This window comes from Solanum verrucosum, unplaced genomic scaffold (genome assembly GCF_900185275.1).
Source record: "Solanum verrucosum unplaced genomic scaffold, falcon-dt-bn FXZP01000117.1, whole genome shotgun sequence".
Taxonomy (NCBI): domain Eukaryota; kingdom Viridiplantae; phylum Streptophyta; class Magnoliopsida; order Solanales; family Solanaceae; genus Solanum; species Solanum verrucosum.
In genome coordinates this window covers 1047199-1069070 of record NW_026020014.1, presented here as the reverse complement: position 1 = coordinate 1069070, position 21872 = coordinate 1047199, and the positions used below count along the sequence as shown (strand labels likewise).

The following is a 21872-nucleotide window of genomic DNA, read 5'->3' as shown; positions in this document are numbered from 1 at the left end:
ATATCTTTAGTATGTTTTTATTTGTCATCTGATTTGTCAATCATATGATTTGCAATTGTAAGCTTCCGCATGACGTCTTATTCACCTTCATATCCCAACATTAGCATTAATCAAATTAAAATAATTTAAAAATATATGATCATTAAATGTGGTCATGTAATCATTTTTTATGAATTTCAAATTAAATATGGCAATGAAGATATAATTATGGAATTGAAAGTGGTTTTCAACTCATTGGAAGAGAAAAAATAATGTAATATTATTTACTATTTTATAATTATAAAAAATAATCAACGACATAAAAAAAATAATTCTAACCATCCATAAGTAAGACATTTGATGTAATCCAAACATCTCATCCAGACAATATTGCTCTTATAAATAAGACACTTGACATATTCCAAATATTTCATTTAGATTGAAAAAATTGTATAAATAAACACTTCATTTAGTGAGTAAAGGTCAAGTTTCACGTCGTATTGAAGGAAAAAGTTCAATTATCTTCTTAAAACAAAAGTGAATAAAAAATTCAATTATCTTCTTAAAACAACAGTTTTATTAGTATGTATTATCTCAAAATTTTATCACTAGATTAAATTTATTTTAAAAATAAAGAGAATTTGGTTGATAACCATCTATAGTGGAATGAGTAATGCCCCAATACGGTTGCTGGAAAAAGTTCAGAAGGTAGATTCCAACAAATAGGAATGTGTTGTGAAACTCCAACAAGGAATGGGGAGTTGAAGTTGTAGGGAACTGGTTGAATATACAAACCTTGTGGTTCATGTATGATCGTAATGTAAAGCGGCCAGTTATCCGAGTTCAAGTTATTCTTGAAATAGTGGCAAATATAGTTGTTGGATAGGATAGAACAGTAATATGACATACGTCTAATACAAAAGTCATTCGAAATCATAAAATAAATTGGAACTTTGATTGAGTCCTATTTGTTTGCAATTATACATGTCATAACTATTAAGAATATTCTATATAATATGAAACTTGGAGACATAAAATGAATTCAAAGGCATTCTATTATATAATTGTAAAAGCTTCTTCTTCTTTTTTTGACTTTCAAGGGTATGAATAGGAAAAACGCAGATCTAAAGAAAGAAGAAAGTTAGAAAGAGCAGAGCAAAAAATGATAGTAACTCGTTTTCCTTTGAAACAAGACAAAATATAACATGGAATTAGGGAGATAATATCTTAGATGGTCACTCAACTAAAACTTTTTTTCTCAGAAAGTCATTCAATTATAAGTTTTTTTCTCAGAAAATCAATCGACTTTCTTTTACAACCTCAAAGTCACTCAACTATGAGTTATTCTCTCAGAAAGTCACTCAACTTGAGGTTATAAAAGAAAGTTGAGTGACTTTCTGAGAAGAGAACTCATAGTTGAGTGCTTTTCTGAGAAAACAGCTTTAGTTGAGTGATCATTTGAGATATTATCTCTAATCAGGAGTAGTAGAAAAAGACGCATACAAAGAAAATAAATCTTCAGAAAGTGAATTTTGTATTGATAAAAGGACGTTTCCTTAGACATATTAACCCATAGCTTCATTACAGAAACGTGATTATGTTGATGAAAATGATTTGATTGATTTTGCTGGTACTAAAAAGAAGTTTTAGTGTTATGCAAGTGTTGTGTCTGAAAATATCAAAGACCAGCTTGCTAAAGACAAGAACGGAGATATCTCTATTAGACTAATTAGGCCATCTAGGTGTAATAAGTTAGCCCAGTTTGGTAACCTCACTGTAACTACTAGCCCGTCAAGGGAGTACGTTTTAGCTAACTCTTCTGTAATTTTGTAACATATATATAATATTATCCTTTCAACCAAAAAAGAAAAGAAAAAGTGTTGTGTCTGAGTTGTTGTGGTGAAAAGATGAAAATAAAAATCTAAAAATAAAGAACACAAAGTTTTAGTGTAAAATGAATTCTACATCTTTCTAAGATCGGGAGATATAACTTCTATAAAATTGAAATAATAACACCATTAAGCGAAATGAAGAAATTAAAAAAGAAAAGAATAAAAAAAATATGTGAATCTACAATCTTATGTTGAAATGGAGTCGGGAGTTAAATAAACCCAAATTTTCCACAAAAATATAAAAAGGATGACTTAATTTTTTTTTACTTAACTAACACAAGACGTATCGCTCATCCTTGAGTGAGATGCCTTTTGAATTAACTGACAGCAAACGGCGTCTATTGCAATTTTGTGTATATCATTTTTTTTTTTACTTCTCGCTCTTGACTAAGGGATTTCTTTTAGATATGGATATAAATTTTCCTTGTAGTTATAAAAATTGGATTATGTAGAGAATATTGCTTAGGTTCAAAATAACTACATATCTAACTAGAAACTATTTCCTTTCTTCAACAATAGTTGTCCGCTATACTATTTTGAGACGTTCAACAATACTTGTCCACTTTATAAATCAATAGATAATTTTACACTTAGTTCCTAATTTACTCTTATAATTAATTATAGTCATTTCTCTATTACATTTTTCAAGACATTGTATTTATTACTCCTCTTTCCCTAAGAAAACAATAAATATATATTGAGTTTACCATTTTACTCCTATTAATTATAAAGTGGATGAATTAAAATTAAGATTTTCAAGAAGTTCTACTTTTTCCAAAATAATTAATTGAGGGTATAATAGGTAAAATTTTTTTGTCCTTTCTTGATTTGTCAAAATGGACAAGTAATTAGGGACAACTAAAAAAGGAAATGTGGACAAGTAATTAGGGACATAGGGAGTATATTCAAAGGGTGATATAATAAAATTACTCTTCTATTTATAGTTTCTTAAGAAGTGTGCAAAGTCAATAGAGGACAACTATTGTTGGATAGAGGGAGCAGTAATTTACGGAGCATGTGAATCAATTATAGGAGATGAAAATTAAAATATCATTTAGTCATGATTAGTTTGATGCATCTACGGAATGTGGGTAAGTTTCTACCGTGAAGTAGCTCCGAAAGAAAGAAGATCACCTAAATATTCAGAGTGAATGGTTAAAATATATATATAATATCTCAATTTTTTGAGTTTCATACATGAATCGTAAGATGTGATCTTTTTATCTGAATTATGACTAAATGTTTATCGAATCAAAATACAACTCAACTATCAGATGTTCACACATGAAATAGCATTATGCGTTCGGATAGAAAAAGTGAACACTTGATAGTTAAGGTATGTTTCAATAAAATATTAATGATAGTTTAAATAGAAAATTCACACACATTTGATTATTTATATTTGAAACTTAGATAATCAAAATACTTTAGTTTATATTAATCTTTTACCCTTCAACTTTAAATAATGGCTGTTAAAAACTCTTAAATTTATGGTCAACGGTCAATCAACAATGTAATAATTTTAGGTTAAGGAAGAAGCGGGAGTTTGAACTTTGAAGTGAGCCGATGTAAAGAAAAAGAGCGAAAGCAAGCTTGACCCATGTTTGACAATCCAGAAAAGATCAGGGGCTCCTTACATATTTGTACAGGCCAAAAAAAAAAAGATGGTTTCAAATATATATAATTAATTTATAGTAAATATAGATATAATAAAATAAAAATAGCCAAAAGTCATAGAAAGTATATAATGATTGTATAATATAGCTTTTCAAAAGTCATAGAAAATATACAATGACTATACAATATAGTTTACCTATATATGAGTTATACAATATGAGAGACTTGAAATAAGTTAAAAAATAATAAATGTAAGTTAAAGAGAAAATTGTATGAAATAGCAAACTATTAATTCAAATTAAATGTTATAGCCATAGTTTATTTTATTTGTAATTCGCAGCAAACATCCCATTTTTTTGTCATCTGGTTCGATATACAATTAGCCATTTTTGGTATACAATTATCCATTCGGTATACAAATGTATAAAATGTGTTTGTGTTTGTATAAAGCGAGAGAAAAGTGTATATACAAATACAAATACATATATTTTCGTCCTATACACTTATAATTATATAAATACAGATTTTTTCCTGCCTAGTTCTCTTTTGTCTCTCTCTTTCTCGCTTTATACAAACACATATTATACAAATTACAATGTATAATTTGTGTTGTATAAAGCGTGAGAGAAAGAGATTTGCATATAGATTTCACATATACACCTATACAAAGAACACGTACATATACAAATTACAACTATATGTACATATACATTGGACAAGCCTAACAAAAACACGTATACATATACAAATAACATCTAATATACAAACGCAATTATCATAATTAAAGACGAACATGACTGTATACATATACACACATAGAAAAAACTGAAACTATTGATATACAAATTATCCAATTGTATAAATGAATTTATACAAAACTGAACAATTTGTATATTAATTGGATGTATCTAGTGAATCATACAAATCAAAAGCTCCATAGCAAACATAAAATTTGTTGTGGAGCGCAATTATGCAAACAATAGTTATAACATACAAATATGATTTTGCTCCAAGTTAAATAAGTTAAAAAAATACATAATAAATTGTTGATTTCGTTCCTGGGCCAGCCACTTCTGGGCTGGGCTTTTCAAACTATATCCCTTTTCTGATAATAACAAAATGGCCCAATTGCTACATTTAGATAAATAAATAAAAAATGTTAGAATTGTTTATTACCCTTCTTTTTTGACCTTCAACTTAAGGTTGAATATTACCTTTCTGAACACAACTAAAAAACACGGAAGATATTTGATATTGAAAACTATTATTAAACTAGATAATGGTGCACGGGCCCAATAATATAAATGGTATGTTTTGGGGCTAAGAACGGAGTTTTTGAAGCAATTGTTTGTGTGGATAAAAGAATAAGTTTTATCACAAACCTGTAGTTTCTTTGACACTATTTAAGGCATAATAAGACTACCCACATACAAAAATTTTGAAACATTTTATGTTGTCAATTATCATGATTTATAGTATTTTTATGATAGATTCACTTCAAGAATCAGTGGAATTTTTTGTATTTTTTTGAAAACATATTTTATGTTGTCAAGTATCATGATTTATAGTATTTTTACGCAATTTTTAAAAATAAAAAACACACAAAAAAAAAATAATAAGACAAATAAATTAAAATGGACCCAATATATGTTATTTTTGTTGTCTCAATTTATGTGACACAAATAAAATTTGGAGAGTCATCCAAATTTTCATATTTCTTTTATAAATGTTTTAAGTTATTAATTATTGTGATTTATAATATTTTTATGTAACTTTCAAATAACCTACATTACTGGTCACTTTGTCCTAATTTATGTGATATGGATAAAATTACAAAATTAACCCTTTTAATATGTCTTTTAGATATTTTAAGTTGTTAATTATTATTATTTATAATACTTTTTTGATAATTTTAAACTGATATGTGTTATTTTTTCTGTCTCAATATATGTGAGCCTGATAGAATTCTGAGAGTGAACCTATTTTATTATATAGCTTTTAAATATTTTAATTTGGTAATTATTGTAATTTTTAATGTTTTTTAAGTCATTTGTAAATGATATATGTTGCTTCCTTTGTCCCATTTTATATAGTATAAATAAAATTCCCAAAACCAACTCAATTTTTAATATTTTTTTTAAATATTTTAATTTATTAATTATTGCGATTTATAATATTAAAAAAAATAAAATAGAAAATGTACAAAACTTGTATTAGCCTAAAAAATGACCACGATAATTCGAAGCCTACAGAAAGCAATAAGGTTGTACGTAATTTTAAATACTTAATATATATTACTCCGTTTGTCTCAATGTATGTAGAATAGATAAAATTTCAAGAGTCAATCAAATGTTGTTAATTGTTAAGATTTACAATACATTTTATGTAGTTTTCAATAATTTCACATTAAATATTACATATTACTACTTTTGTCTCATTTTATGTGCCATTCATAGATTTTTTTTAAGAATCAGTCAATTTCTTTTTTTGTGTTTTATTAATAAATATTTTAAGTTGTCAATTATCACGATTTATTATATTTTATACATAATTTGTAATGATAGATTAATTTCAAGAATCAATATAATTCTTTTATATGTATTTATTTTAAAAATATTTTATGTTGTCAATTATCATGATTTATAATATTTTTACGATAGATTCATTTGAAGAATCAGTGGAATTTTTTGTATTTTTTTCAAAACATATTTTATGTTGTCAATTATCATGATTTATAGTATTTATACGCAATTTTTAAATATAAAAGATACAAAAAAAGACAAATAAATTAAAATGGACCCAATATATGTTATTTTTGTTGTCTCAATTTATGTGACACAAATAAAATTTGGAGAGTCATCCAAATTTTCATATTTTTTTGAAATTTTTTTAACTTATTAATTATTGTGATTAATGGTGTTAAATTGTCCAATAATATAAATTTTAAAGGTACAACCATAAAAGAAGAATGTACAACACTATCTAAGCACATGTAACACTTGTCATGTGCTAAGTAGTACATATATAGTAATATTAATTTAACTAAATAATAAATATGTAACTAAAAATCTTGTTAGCTTTTGGTTGAAAGCTAACAAGATAGTTACAATGATAGTTGCATTGTGGCTTATTATATATAGAATGTATGGAAGAGAAAAAGGCATAAAATAGATTTGATATTGAAAGCCGAGGTAATCATTGAACGAGAAAGAATTAAAAAAAACGATATTTATAATATTCGTCAAACATTTTGCAAAAATAGAAAACAAAAGTAAAACTTTTGGGATACATGGAAAAAGCACATACTATTAAAAATCTAGAAGCATGTAGAATGAAAAAAGCAAAAATGGATTTATACTAAACTTTTTGTTGTAATAAAATGTAAACTACAACTTACAAAGTTACAATAGTAAAATCAGAATTTGAAAATTAAAGGGATAATAACTCGTTATCCCTTGCAACAAGAAATATAAGAAATTATGATGGAAACTCGTTATCCCTTAAAACAAGAAATAATATAACATAAACTAGTAACATTAAGTGGAATGATAGAAGAAAAAAAAAATACAAGAAATTAAAGAGAAACAAGCAAAAGTTGAAAATCTTATTGAAAATAGAATATGTTAATTTAAAGAAATGACCTATAGGTTCATTATTCACACCGTTTTTTTCTAAATGAATTTTCATTACCAAATAGTTATTCTTGTACAATTTCAAGAACTACTCTGACATAACAGTGAAATAATATGCAAAAAACTATCTCCGACTACATCAAAACACCATAATCAATTACCACTCCTTGTGATTGATCTTTGCTTGATAAATTCTTTGATTTCTCTCTATCCAAACATGGTACACAACTGCTGCTAGACACATCTTGTATATGGATGCTAAAGCTCCTTTGCTCTTGACATTTGTGCATGCCCATTCAAGTTCTTAATTCTTGCCATGATATAGCTTGTCTTGAAGCACCTATCCACACCAACAAACTAGACCAAATTTTTTTACAACATTCAAAAAATAGATAATCAGTTATTTCCGTTTATGCATCACAAAGGACACATTATTGTTCATATATGATTCTCTATTTGTGATCCTTCATAATTAGATATGATTCTGCTCCATTGGATTTTTTGATGTGTATCCTTCATTGCCACATATATTTTCTTAATAGGAAACTCACGCATAGAACTAACATCATCTTCCGTAAATCTCACTTTTTGAATATATTTCTTGATCTTTATTATGATTATACACATTTATAAGTATTAAAAAGCAAAATGAATCATACTATTACTTATAATATTACAAGTCACTTACAATAATGTATATCAAAGTTACAAAATTGCAAAATTGAGAACTGTAATTACTTTTTGTCAAGATAAATATGTAAAAATACTTAATTCTATTAGTAATATAAAGTAGGGAAAATTATGCGGTTAAGCAACCTTATACTACGTAATAAAAAAAAAATATACTACATAATTAGTCATTATAGCTATAGTTTGCTATAATTACCACTCAACCAACATTAACCATTAATTACATGGGCTGACTTTGAGTTTGTATAATTAGTCACGTTTGTATAATTCACTACATTTGTAAAATTTCGCAACTAATAATTCTTCGTTTAATTTGTAGTTGTATACGATGGTTTGTATTTATATATGTCATGATTTCCTTTGATTTTTCAGTTTTATTACCATATACATTCAATCTTTTTGTGTATAACTTTTTTAAGTTTGTATAAACGTGTGTTTTCGGATCTTATATAATATAATTTGTATAATTGTTTAAAGTTCATATGTAAGTTTGGGAAAAAGGTCTGAAATATATCCGAACTTTGACCGAAATTGCTTTAATGATACCAAACTTTGGAAATGATTTTTTACCCCCTGCACTATTTAATAGTGTATTTTAAAGGTATATATGTGTCCACGTGGACATCATAAATATTGCATAATTATAAATAGTAACGTGTCCACGTGGGCACATATATACCTTTAAAATACACTATTAAATAGTGCAGGGGGTAAAAGGTCCTCCATAAAGTTTGGTATCGTAACAACAATTTCGGTCAAAGTTGGAGTATTTTTCAGATTTTTTTCCCTTTATGTTTGTATCAATTCGTTTTTTCGGTTTTTTTTTAATCATATTTGTATAATTTCAGACTTTATATTACTCAATTATACAAAAACAGACGAATTATACAAACGTACTCGCGAATTTTACAAACGAGATGCGAATTATACAAATTATTGCCCTCTGTCGCTCACCTCTCTCCTCCCTCTCCCAATGTCGATCGCTAGATATACAAATACATATGTATACCAGTTACATATATACAATTATCTATCCGATATACATATACAATTCACTCCTCTCCCACTCTCTGCTCTCTCTCTCGCTTCTCTCCTCCCTCTCCCAATCTTGCTCGCCACTCTCTTCCCTATAATATGTAACTACGAATCGTATTTAGCAAACTATAGATATGAAACATAATTAAGCTATTTTTGAGTGACTATATCCGAAAGTTTCCAATAAAGTATAAACTATGAACTAGAAAGTGTCTTTTTTTTTTTTTTAACATATAAAGTGTCTTTTCAAATAGGCCTATGAACAGTTTTTTCCCTTATATGGTTCTCAATTTGAAACGAGTTATCGATTTTTCTAAATGTAATGTAAATTCGAGTAAGAGAGCCATGGGCCCACGTTAAAAAACAAAACCGGTAAACCCAAATTAGAGAATTTCGTCGACGGCTCCCCCTTTCGCTGGGTATTCTCTGTATCTCAAAGTTCCGATTCCCTCTTCTGTCAATTCCACTCGCCACTTACCATTCAGGACCCGAACGTAATGTACGGAGGTTCCGGGAAGCTAGGCCGTGGCGGCGGAGGCGCCGGCCGTGGTGGCGGCGTCGGGAAGCGCAACATCCAGTCACCGTTCCAACCACCGCCTTTCCACAGGGCATCTCCTTCGCCTGCCGGCCGGCTTCCAGTTGGTAGTGGAGCTGCTGCACCGCGCAACCGCAATATGACCTCCGGTCCTACCTCCTCTGCTCCCTCTAATGGAGTCGAGGAGACTTTTAGCCTCGTTACTGGAAATCGTTTGAATTATGCCATGATTATTCGGCTGGCGCCAGACCTAGTGGAGGAGATCAAGCGACTGGAAACTGAGGGCGGTGCAGCCAGGATCAAGTTTGATGCCAATGCTAATTCCGATGGAAATGTGAGTTTTTTGTTTGTTTTTATTTTGCATTTGAGTCTGATATCTAGGTAAAGAGCTTGAATTGGACTTCAACCTCATGTCTGCTACTGCACGGAGAGATTTTAGATTCAGAGGGCTGTAACAACAATGAAAAGAAATGAATAACTTGTTTTACAGATCTGTGTGCAACATATTTATTTGTTGTTAGATGGCTTTCTATTCTTTTTTTCGGGCCTTACCTATAAGTTGGTTTTGTTGAACATGTGCTTAGCTGGATACCACTTCTAATGCAAGGGAGAACATGGGAGATCGCAAACAAACATTTGTTTATTTTCGGCTTAAACTTTGCCATGGGAATGGAAGAAAGAAAGTTGTCCTTATCTTCTCCTCCTCCTCCCGACATGAAGGGATCAAGTGGCTAATCTCTTTTGTTTGGGCCAGTAGCTAAAGGAAAGTCCTCGCTTCGTAACGCCCTTAATGCTAGGTTTTGAAAAAGACTTTTAATGTCATTCCCATTTAGGTCAGATTCGGGTCCCTCGGTTGTTTTCTTTTCCTTCCGCACCTTTACCTCTAAATGAGAAAGATGATGGCTTCTATGTCCAAGTTAAGTTATTGCTTCTTAGGTCTCTTGACATGAAAATGGAACACTAACATTATACTGCAGGTGTGCAGCAAAAAAACTTTTAGCATTTTAAACCTCTAGCAACTGCTGCAAGTTAATATCTATGTCTATCTGCAAGCATAAGACTTGTAGATTACCTACTTATCCGAACAATAAGACTTCAAAGCAGGGGCAGAGCGGTCAATTGGACCCGTCATCGAAAAATTATAATGTGTTAAAAGGATAAAATGTATTTTTTGGTTATATATAAACATTAAATCCCCTTTTACAAAAAGGAAAATTCCTGTGTAGTAGTAAAAGGGATTCTAAAGTTGCTTTACGTTACAAGTTTAAATCCCAACTATGAGATCCTATTATTTTTTATTTTTTTATTTTTTTATTTTTTATGACAAGGGAAACCCGCAACCGCTACCCTTTGTGTGCGCACAAGGTAAAACCCCCGCTCCTATGCAATAATTCGCAAACCACATAGGAGAGGTAACCCGCACCAGGAAAGCCTGGTGCGACGAGCTCGACCCAGAAGGCAAACCCCTTGCTTTTTGTTGGCAAGGGGTTTCGAACTTGAGACCTCCAACATGAAAGTCCCAAGCTCAAACCACTGGGCCACCCCGAAGGGTACTCTGAGATCCTATTATTTTCTTGAACTTATATTGATTCCTGGCTTTGCCGCCGCTGTAGTTCGTAGTTTGCCTTTTGTTTGAAAGCTATGCATCCTTGCCTCATTTATGTGCTTTCTTTATTAGATTTCCTATGTAACAGAATAGGAAAATAAAGAAACAGAATAACCAAGTTTGGACAATATAATTAAAAGTTTTTGAAACGGGAAATGTGCTTCTTTAGGGGTCCATATCAAAGTACTTACAACATTATGCTTCCAGTGTTTTCTGATCTATACTTCTAATTTGTCATCATGTATTTGTTCGTCTAGAATGAATAGACTGGGAGTATATTTTAGTGATTATCTTTCCTAGATTTTATACTACAGCACCATAATTTTATACCATAAGTCCATAACTTGGCATCTGAAATGTCACCGGTCGAGCTTCTTTTCTTTCCTCAGAGTTGGGATCTCGCTAACCTCCCTTCTGTGAAACTCACTTTGTTGGATGGTTGGAAGCACATGAGCCCGTGCAAGCATCAGAACATGCATTCTCGCGATCTACAGAGTCCTTATGGCTTGCTCCTGAAAAGAATAATCAAGCAACCTTCTTCTTTAGAACAAACATTCCATTCTTTGCTTTCCCGGAGCGTCACTTATCCTTGTTCCTTCTCTAACATAAACTTTAGTATCAAAATTGCTCTGTCATCTTTAGTTATGCTCCTCATCGAGTTTTATGTATGAGTGCCTCATTAAGAACTTTTGACATCCATTGACTTGATTTTAAACTTATGCTGGACATTACTGTTATTATGGTTAAGTATAATTGGATGTAATTTGGACAACTTGTATCAGGTCATTAATGTTGGTAGAAAAGACTTCAGATTCACATGTTCGCGTGAACCGGGAGATCTATGTGATATTTATGAAGAACGTCAAAGTGGTGAAGATGGAAATGGTTTGCTTGTCGAGTCAGGTGGTGCTTGGCGAAAATTGAATGTGCAACGTGTTCTGGATGAATCATTTACAAACCATGTTAAAATGCGGTCAGAAGAAGCTGAGAAGAAGCTTAAATCACGAAAGTATGTTTATTGCGCAACTCTTTTTTTTTTTTGGATAAGGATTTATTAACTCTAGATGACATATGCAAATGGTTGATTATTATTGCTAGATATATTATTTTTTTCCACATTATTGTGCTCATTTTGTTAATGTTCAGATATATAAAGTTGAGTGCTTTTTACTTTTTTGGGAGGGGAAAGGGGAAGAAAAGGGCTTAATGAGGATGAAATTTTAAGCATTTTTCTGTTAAGACTTTTATTTACTTGACGAGAGGAAGATCCTGTCTTAAATTTTGTTAAATAGCTTGCTAATGTGTAGTTAATTGAAATTTAAACCACTACACTAGGAGTAAGTAGTAACAACATTCCTATCTCTAATCCGCAGTTAAACTTTTGCGCTGTTGAAAGGAATTAGCTTTTGTTGTGATAAATCCACACTCAGATTCCCCAGCAGTTTTATCAAAAGCAAAAAGTAGAAAGAAAAGGTGCTGAAATTTCCTGGAGCTTTAAGACAGAAATGAAAAATATAGACACTTAAATTCAAGAACGATAAACTATAAACAGAAAAAAATTATATGGATAAAGGAAATAATTATTGTTTAGTGTTGCTCACTTTAAGAAGAAGCCTATGGTTGATGGTGACGAGACATACGTCTTAGCACCTCGGTACCTGATCTAAAGCGTGGCATAAGTGAGACGTAGTGCTTAACCTGTTTCGTACCTAGCTTGAGGGCTTATGCATGCCTCAAGTGAGCCTTTAACAATATTGCTTTTTGATTGTGAAATGCTGAGTAAAAATATTAAGGCTTTTCCGATCCTTTGGAAAAGTTCCATACTCCCTCCGTTTCAATACGTTTGACCTACTTTCCTTTTTTGTCCTTTCAAAAAGAATGACCATTTCCTTTTTGAGCAATTCCTTAATTTCAACTTCCCACATGACTTGTTTAAGACTACAAGATTAAAGGACATTTTGGTACATTTGACATATCTTTAATTTTAGACCACAAGATTCAATTCTTCTTTACTTTCTTAAACTCCGTGCTAAGTCAAAATAGACCAAACAAATTGAAACAGAGAGATTACTAGTTAAATAAGGAAAGATTCTACTGTTGCTTACATCTTACTGGTATTTGTATTCTGTTCTTCATGTATAGTAATATTATTGCATTTCTAAAACAGAGCCATTGTTTTGGACCATGCCAATCCATCTATGAAGGGTCAGACGAGGGTAATAGCTGCGCCTGAAGGTATGCATCATCTTGAACATTGAAATTAAACATTTGATAATCACTTTTCTAATTTACCTTGGCTAAGGTTTGGTAGATTACTCGTAAGTTTTACTTAGGAGTCAATCATTTTCTTGTACATTTATGGAATGAACTTTTTACCTTCTCCAAAGCCGAAAAAAAGGCCTTGTAGATTGTTCTTAGTTGATAATTTTTTCTGCAAATTGGATGAAGTATAAACCTGAAGTAGAAATGCTTCTGGTATCTATTTGAGGATAAAGCTACAGTGCAAAAGTCTCAGGATTTGATGGGTGTGCATTTGTATAGGAGAGAGGAAGGCTTCTGGTATCCCATTTTATATTTTTATTTACAAGCGGAAGAGGAAAAATTGAGGGGACGAGAAGATAGTTTTGATGGTGTTCTATATTGAAAGGTCTGATAATCATTATGTATTTTTTAGCTTACATGGAATGAAAGAAGAAGGAGATCGTTCCATAGTCGTGAAAGAGATATTAGTATAATAAGGATATCTTTTTCTTTCTTTTTTTGGAAAGGTAACTTGTATTATAAACACAGGAATACTCAGGATGTATTCCAGTAATACTTACAAGTTGTTTTCCTATGAACTCCTTAAGGACTCTAACATACTAGTGATATCCTCATCTTCATGAGGATATTCATGTTTACACCAAAAATAGAAAAGAGCTAAACATTTCAGCTTCATCTTCTCCATAGAGCAGCTCTTGGTCTCAAAACATCTTTGATTCCTTTCCAGCCAAATAGTCCACCAAATGCAGGCTGGGACAATCTTCCATCTCTCCCTGTGCCCCGACTGATTTCCATCCCGATTCCAACATGCCAAAGCTTCCTTTATGTTTCCTGGCATAGACCAACTGATGCCCCTTTTATTGATGAAAATTTGCCAAAGTTTCACCGTCTCCTTACAGTGTAAAAAGAGATGATTTATTGTCTCTGTCTCACATTCACAAAAAAAACATCTGGAGCACAAATCGAGGCCCTTCTTCATACGGTTATCCTGCGTGAGAACAACCTGTTTTGCTAAGAGCCAAGTAAAACAGGCCACCTTGAAGGGCACCTTAACTTTCCAGATCATTTTCCATAGCCAGTAGCTTGATTGAGTGTGTGTCCTCTGTGAGTTTCTGTAAGCTGTTCCAACTGAGAATCTCCCCTGTGTATCTGGAGCCCATAACAGTTTGTCTTCTCTGTTACTGAGTTCCTTGTATCGTTCCAGGATATTTAGAAATTCAACCATTCTATTCACCTCCCAATCATTTAAAGGTTTTCTCGTGCTTTTTATGGTGTAGGGAAAGAATTCTTGTGGGACCTTTGGTCAGATGATTGGGATAACTTGTTTGAGAACTGTTGTTGAGTTCGCTTTATACATATTTTTCACACCAACTTGGTATAATCAATGAATTAAATGTGAGTAAGAAAGAAATATGAGGTCCTAATAGTGGCATATTGGCAGTCATTCTTGGTGTGGTAGAAGTGCTCATGCTACTTGTTGTGGCTATAACATTAAACTTGTCTTTGAAGTTTGCGTTTAGTTTTGCATGGATTCAGATATCATTGTTGTGTGGTAGAATCAATTGTAGTACCTTACGAAACAGCAGCTTAAACGGAATAGTTAATCACAACAGTGAAACAATGGCTGATAAGAAGAAACAATGTTAGTACTGTATGAAAACAGCAGCTTAAACACGATGGTCAAGCAGATGATGTTTATGCTCGTCTTCTGGAGAGTCTGTTATTTTTTTTTGATAATGGTAACAATATATTTATCAGCACAGATTGTGCTGGAAGCCAGACTTACAAAAGATCTAGTGAATCCTAAAGATTATCTACTTACAATGATTCCAAAAACTCTATATTGACTCAGTTATACAAAAAATTCATTACACCAGAAATGCAGAGACAAAATGAGAGCGTCTTTTGTTTATTGAACAGATACTGTGGAGAACATCAGTTCTCTAGATGGATGATCTATAATGGCTGTGTATGTTTAATTTCTGATATTGCAGTTTAATGTTAATTTAACTCTTTGTCTCTTTCAGCTAATCCACGGAAGATGAATTTCAAGCAAAAGAAGGAGCCTCCTTTGAAAAAACGGAAGGCAGAGCCACCTCCAGGTAATTTCGGAGCTGAAGTGTAGAAGTTTCTTATGTTTTCTGCTCGCAGTCCAGTCGGTATATTTCATGTCCAGGTGTTGGAAAGAGAGGACTTCTTGAATATAATTTCATTGTTTTGGTGGTGTTACGTTTCCTATCTTTTCATTGAACTTTATGAATTGCAGGGGGATCTTACGGATCTGCGTACAAATCTGGCTTGTCTGCAACAACAAATTCAAAGGGAAAGCCTTCTGCTTCTCCTTTATCATCTCCACCTGAACCATCTGGTGCTCCAGCATCTCCATTTGGCAATGTCAATCTCTTGAAGGGCCAAATTGTTGTGGACGATATGATACCCACTCAAACAATAATTAAAGCTACTAGCTCTGACAAAGAAATTCCTGGCAAGGCGATCACAAGTTCTGTACAAGATAAAGTAGGACGTAAAAGTCATACAGGCACAACGTCTACTGATCTGCGTAGCATGTTGATTTCTCTACTTATGGAGAACCAGTCCAAGGGGATTAGTCTTAAGGTAAGCATGTGAACTGAATTGGACCTTTTGTTAATTTAGCTGGCTATCTGGGTAGGAGGTGGAGTGTAAGTTTAGAACAAAGAGATTCTTTTCCCTTTGGCTTATTGCTCTTTTTTTGACATGGAGTACTTGGTAAATTCTTAAGTATATCCCTATACTGCATCAGCTTCTTATTTCTTGCCCTTGAAATATCTTCTGGGTTCTTAGGCACTGGAAAAAGCTGTTGGAGACACGCTCCCGAACTCAGCCAAACAAATTGAGCCCATTATAAAAAAGGTAAATGGTACATGCTTTGTTGTAATTCTGCTGAAAAAAGCAAAGAGAAGTGAAGGCATGTCCGTGATACTATAGTTATAATGTTTTACACATTAACTTGTGGTGGCAGATTGCTATATACCAAGCTCCAGGAAGATACTTCTTGAAACCGGAAGTGGATATAGAAAGTTTCCCGAAACCTGCCCCTGAAAGTGGAAGGTACAAGTTTCTTCAGGCTGTTTGTTATTTTGTTTTTTGTCTCTTCAATTTGAATCCAACTAGTATCTGTCAGAGACAAAGCTGATCTACATTTAGCACACATAGTCAAATTGAAGTCTCCATAAGTATACCTGTAGGAGCAAGGGACTTTCGACCAGAGAAAAGCATAGAAGACATTTGTGAAATGATGCTAAACAAAGTGAAATGATACTATTAAACAAAAAGACCACAACATTTTCCCTCCATTTTGAGCTAAAACAATCAAGGAGCAAGCAAATACATGTTTTAATGTTACAAAGGTTAACATGTACTTCTGAATTCACCCTTCTTTTGATTTCCAATTTAAATGGTATGATGCTAACACACAGAGAACCTGCAATCTCTCTAGTTAAAGTACACAAAAACTGGAACAGTTTTCTGCTTATCTTTCCATTGAATTCAACTAAGTTTAAATACACCACTGGTGGATTAACCTCCCACCTAATAACAAGGAAATAACTTCTGACTACTATTGAAATGGGAAAGTGAAGGAATAACCTTATTACTGCTAATAACTGCTACAGTGAAATAGGAAAACATAATTAATAGATAAGCTAAAGTAATCCACTTTCTGATTTCTTTAAATATTTCATGTGTAAACTGTTGGTAAACTAAACTTGTGCTAACATAATTCTAATGTATATCTTCTATGTTGGTGCTGCCGAGTACCATAGTACTAGCTCTACTATGTCCTTGATAGGAGAAACATTTTCTGAAAAGATTTGCGCATTGATTGAAATGCTTGATTCTGTCTTAACTGAAAATTTCCTTTGCGTTGATGTTTGTTTCTCCTAACAGTTCTCCTGAAGATCATTGTCAGCCATCATCTGCCCCTCATAAATTTGACCAACTACCTGCTCCGCAGACAGTCTTTGTTCCAAAAACTGATAGTGGTGAGTTGGAAGAGGGGGCAGTGAGTGATTCTAAACCTCAAGAAGCATGTGATGCCATTGAAAACATTGATATCCTCCATCTTTCACCTGATCGAAGTGAAGGGCAGGCTAATAGCTCTAGCTCTAGCTCTAGTGATAGTGAGAGCAGTGATAGTGGAAGCGATAGTGGAAGTCAGAGTAGAAGCCGAAGTAAAAGCGTGGCCAGTGGGAGTAGCAGTGACAGTGAAAGTGATGCTTCTTCTAATAGTAAGGAGGCATCTGATGAGGATGTCGATATCATGAGTGATGATGACAAAGAGACAAATCATAAACTGCAAGCTTCTGAACAGCTTCAATGTGGAACTTTGGACTTTGAGCCAGGTCAATTTGAGGTGGGTGAGATTGAAGATCTTAATGTTGTTGATATTGTGGATATTGAGAAGGACTTGCCTGACGGTGGCCAAGTAGCTGAAATGGATGTTATTCCTGACTTAGGTCCTATGAGAGATGATGAAAAACCTGTTCAAGAGATCAGACCTTTTTCAGCTGATTGGCATGCGCATAAACAACGTGAGGTCCAAATGGGCAAGCTTCCTCGTGAAGCAGAAAATGTTAGTTACCAAAACCATTCTAGTGAAATTGAAAGCATTGACAAGGATAGCTTCAAGCGTGAGCTGTCTCATAGCGTCCAAAAATCTCAAAAAAGTAAAACTAAAAGAGTGCGTGATGAAAAACACTCAGTTGATAAAGGTGACAAGCATAAGAGAGTAAAAACTCAAAATCCTATTCAGCAACAAAGTTCTGGGGGTAGGAACTCTACTTTTGTGGAGAGTTCTCACTTATCTCCTGATAAGGATGACAGAACTTCCAGAGATGCTGCTGGGGATTTTGGTTCACAAAAAAGTTACAATCAGGCCATGTCTCGAAAGTCTGCTTCTGAATTTTTGCAGCCAGACCGGAGATCTGTTGATTTCTCTGCAAGGGGCAAAACTCCCACTGGTTCTGAGAGGCCAATTAAACAAGGTGAAAGCTCAGGGCATACTGCTAAGTTCACTGAAAGAAGCCTTCAAATGAATGAAGGGTTCCCCTTACAGAGAGACAGGGTTAGTAAAGATTCACAAGATGAATATGGCATTGTTAGTGATAAAAGGGAAAGAAAAAATCCGAAAGATGGTGTTGGGGACCAGCATAGAACATCAGTTGATTCAAACCTCAATAAGTATGATAGCCCGCTGCCAGGAAATTCTCCAAAGGATAATATGGGTAATACGGTGAAATCTTCTTTCATTAATGGGCGTGGGCACATGCTTCAAAGAGAGCTCTCAGACTTGGAGTTGGGAGAACTTCGGGAGCCTCCAACACAGGAAACAGCTGGTTTGAAAAAGCAGGTTGAGAGGAAAAGTTCATTTAAAGGAGAGAATAGACCATCAAGTTCAGATTATTGGAATTTTGAGTCAAGTAAAGGAAGAACTGTTGATAAGACTGTAGCAGACTTAAGAAGATCATCTCCTCTCCAGTTGAGCTCTGTGCATTCTGGCACTCCGGATGGCTTATCTAAGAGGAGGACCCCTGAATGGCACGCTGAAGATTTTTCAAGATCTCACCAAAAGGTTGCACAACCTCAGCCTCAACAGCACCGTCCTAGAATTAATCAGAACGATATTGGGTCCCAATATAATCAACCAGTGGACATGCATAGTAGTAGACAAATTGAAGAAGAAGGGAGCTTAGGGACTGGTCAGGAGGTCCATGCAGACAACCGCAGAAAATCGTCTGTTGGTACACGAGAACAACATGATCTAAAACAGAGTGTACTTCCTCCATCGGTCAAGCAGAACAAAGGGCAAAAGTCCAGTTTGGCTGCTGAGATCAATGATAGGAATAAGGATGCTTCTTTGCTGGGGAGCTGTGAAGGTCAAAGGATGCAAGAGTGTTCTCCTGATGAGATGAGTTCGTACTCCAAGTATGAAAAGGAGGAACCAGAACTGAAGGGACCAATAGAGAATTTTGCCCAGTAAGTTTTCTAACATTTACTTCTCTGGTGGAGTAAACATTTTGGGGATTGTTGAAACATACAGGCATACTCCTTGCATTTAAATTAATACATAAAATAGGGTACACAAATGTAGTGTTCTAGTGTCAAATGCATTGGATACTTCAAGTGGTGTTCATTGTTGAAAACTTGTTTTTGGAACCCTCGCTGAAAAAAGAGAGAGTACACACATCTAGGGTTCAAGTAGTAAATGCATTTGTTACTATTAATACAAAGTTACCCTTTTACTGATAAAGAAAGAGTAGTAAATATATTGGATACTTCAGAATTCAGATCATCTTCATTATTTTGAGACGTTTGTTCTTTAAACCATCACTTTAAAAATGTAGCTCATGTTGTGTTGATGTAATTAATGCTTTGTGTACTTCACTTCATGATCATCTTTTTTTGCTAAAGACCTTTATTCTTGATGTTACTCATGTCAGGTTCTCCTTGTTTCAGGTATGAAGAGTATGTGCAGGAGTATCGGGAAAAGTATGATAGTTATTGCTCGATAAACAAAATATTGGAGTCCTACAGGTTTGTTGCAAGAACAGGAAAATATGCTGATTTCTCAAAGTTCCATGGAGATTATTTCTTCTAGACTTGTTTAACAAACACCTCTTTCAAACAGTTTATTTTCAGTTTTAGTTTTTCTAATAAAGATTGGGATCAATTATTTAGGAATGAGTTCATTAAACTCGGGAAGGAGCTTGATGTTTCTAAAGGAAGAGACACAAAAAGATTCTATGACATGTTGGGACAGTTAAAAGATTCTTATCGCAAATGTGGACCAGTAAGTTTCCTCTCAATATGTTTTTGTAATCATGGATAAGAAGTTGGAAACTGTACTCCAACAATTTCCTATGTGGGTTGTCTATTATGTCTCTTAATGTGAAACCAGCTCTAGTGCACTAATTCAAAAATCCTCCCCTGCATTTTTCTCAATGCTTTTGGATGCAAGTGTTAAGTGCCTTTTCTGCAAGCTATTTCTGGATAACAGAGCCTAGTGGTCGGAATAGTTTCAATGCACTCTGGAGACACATTTTTTGGGTAGTACTGTTAACTTGGATAACCTTTTACGTTTTCATGGTCGAAATAGTTTCAATGCACTCTGGAGACACATTTTTTTATGTAGGCCCGTTTATTTGGATAACCCTTTACTCTTTCATTTAACTCCTTTAGCTGGTTTGTCAGATGTATCTGTCCACTTCCCCATGTGCCTTAGGTGATCTATTGATATTGTATTTTCTTTGGGATCTCTGACTCATTGAATTACGATTTAAAAACTGCAGAGACATGTAAGATTGAAGAAAATATTTATTGTGCTTCATGAGGAATTGAAGGTACTTATCGGACCATCACTTTTGAACCTTATTGCTTCACTTCCCCAAGTTCTTCTTTCTTTCTTGTCCTAGTTTTCTTCTTTTCCTGTACAAATTCTGAATGCTTCAACTTGTTGCGCAGTATTTGAAGCAGATGATCAAAGACTTTGCTGTTGCATATGCCAGAGACCGGTAACCAGAAAGATTGACTTCTAAGTTCTAGCTCTTCTTTCCTCTGTTGGGGAACCAGAGTGCTCAGGAATCGTAGTTTACTGGAGAAGCAGCAGAAAATGCTCTGTCCGATTTATAGATGAAATAATGATAGTGACCACAAGAATTGACAGAAGACGTCAAGTTATAGTGGGAGCAACGCAAACAGGGTGAAGGTGGTTACTAGAAGATTTGGAGTCACAGTTTCCTGGGCGTAAATAGACTTGTAGAGTGCCTATTTTTGGTTTCCTTTTTTCCATTCTTTAGATGGGATTGTTGCCCAGTACATTTTTGTGTAAATTTTTTTCGAAGTGTTGACTTGTTATTGTAAAATCGCCCCAAGGGCAAGTTTTCCATAGTTTTGTCTTCATAGTGATGTTCATGAACCTTTACCAAATTTTGATACAAAATGTCGTGCATTAGTGTAGGTGCAAGTTTTGGTTTCATAAAAGCTTTGTTCTCCATGTGTAGTTACAATGAAAACTGAAGGTATTTATCTTATGATTCTAATTATGTACATGTTTTACCAAGCATATTGGACATGCTTTACAATTTTAACGAACACTTCCAAAATATTCCGTCTTGCTTTCCATATTACAAGAAAAGAAAAATTGTAGAATATTATGTTTCGAATACCATTGAACTTAACAAGAATAGTTGCATATGTCTTCTTTCTTTTTTTCTTTGTCTAAATGCACATCTATCTCACCTAGGGCAAAATCCTATCTAGGTGTTCAAAGAAAGCCAATAAATGGATTTGATTTGGTTTTAATTTTAAAGTCAAAACAAACGAACTGACTTTGTAAGTATACTTTTTAGAGAAATACTTTACATTTAAAAGTACTTGTTATAATGCAATTTGTAGTATTTCTTAACATATTATTTCATACTTAGCTTACAATATTGAACATACAACAAGCATGTTGTATATAGCCCCTATATGTCTAGTAACTCAAATAAATTTCAAATAGAACTATGTTTATTTGTATTATCAGAGTATTCACATAACTTAGTGTATGTATTGTCATTATCGTAACACAAAATTTTAATGAAATC

The 21872-nt window shown here is 33.3% G+C and overlaps 1 protein-coding gene across 1 annotated transcript; it reads left to right on the top strand.

Moving 5' to 3' along the window:
* The first annotated feature begins 9178 nt into the window (after positions 1 to 9178).
* LOC125820590 (uncharacterized) lies at positions 9179 to 21213 on the top strand. The gene is made up of 12 exons (XM_049499994.1): positions 9179 to 9714; positions 11769 to 11995; positions 13154 to 13221; positions 15276 to 15350; positions 15515 to 15864; positions 16072 to 16140; positions 16250 to 16338; positions 17176 to 19263; positions 19744 to 19821; positions 19966 to 20077; positions 20577 to 20627; positions 20749 to 21213. The coding sequence occupies exons 1-12, from the start codon at positions 9343 to 9345 to the stop codon at positions 20800 to 20802; spliced, it is 3633 nt and encodes a 1210-aa protein (XP_049355951.1). The 5' UTR covers positions 9179 to 9342; the 3' UTR covers positions 20803 to 21213.
* Positions 21214 to 21872: the final 659 nt, after the last annotated feature.

What these genes read in the sequence shown, in the direction of transcription:
- LOC125820590 (XM_049499994.1), top strand. Translation starts at nt 9,343, where the DNA reads ATGTACGGAGGTTCCGGGAAGCTAGGCCGTGGCGGCGGAGGCGCCGGC. An exon ending in TTGAGCCCATTATAAAAAAG is followed by an intron (nt 16,141 to 16,249) that starts GTAAATGGTACA and finishes TTGTGGTGGCAG; the next exon opens with ATTGCTATATACCAAGCTCC. An exon ending in CCAATAGAGAATTTTGCCCA is followed by an intron (nt 19,264 to 19,743) that starts GTAAGTTTTCTA and finishes TCCTTGTTTCAG; the next exon opens with GTATGAAGAGTATGTGCAGG.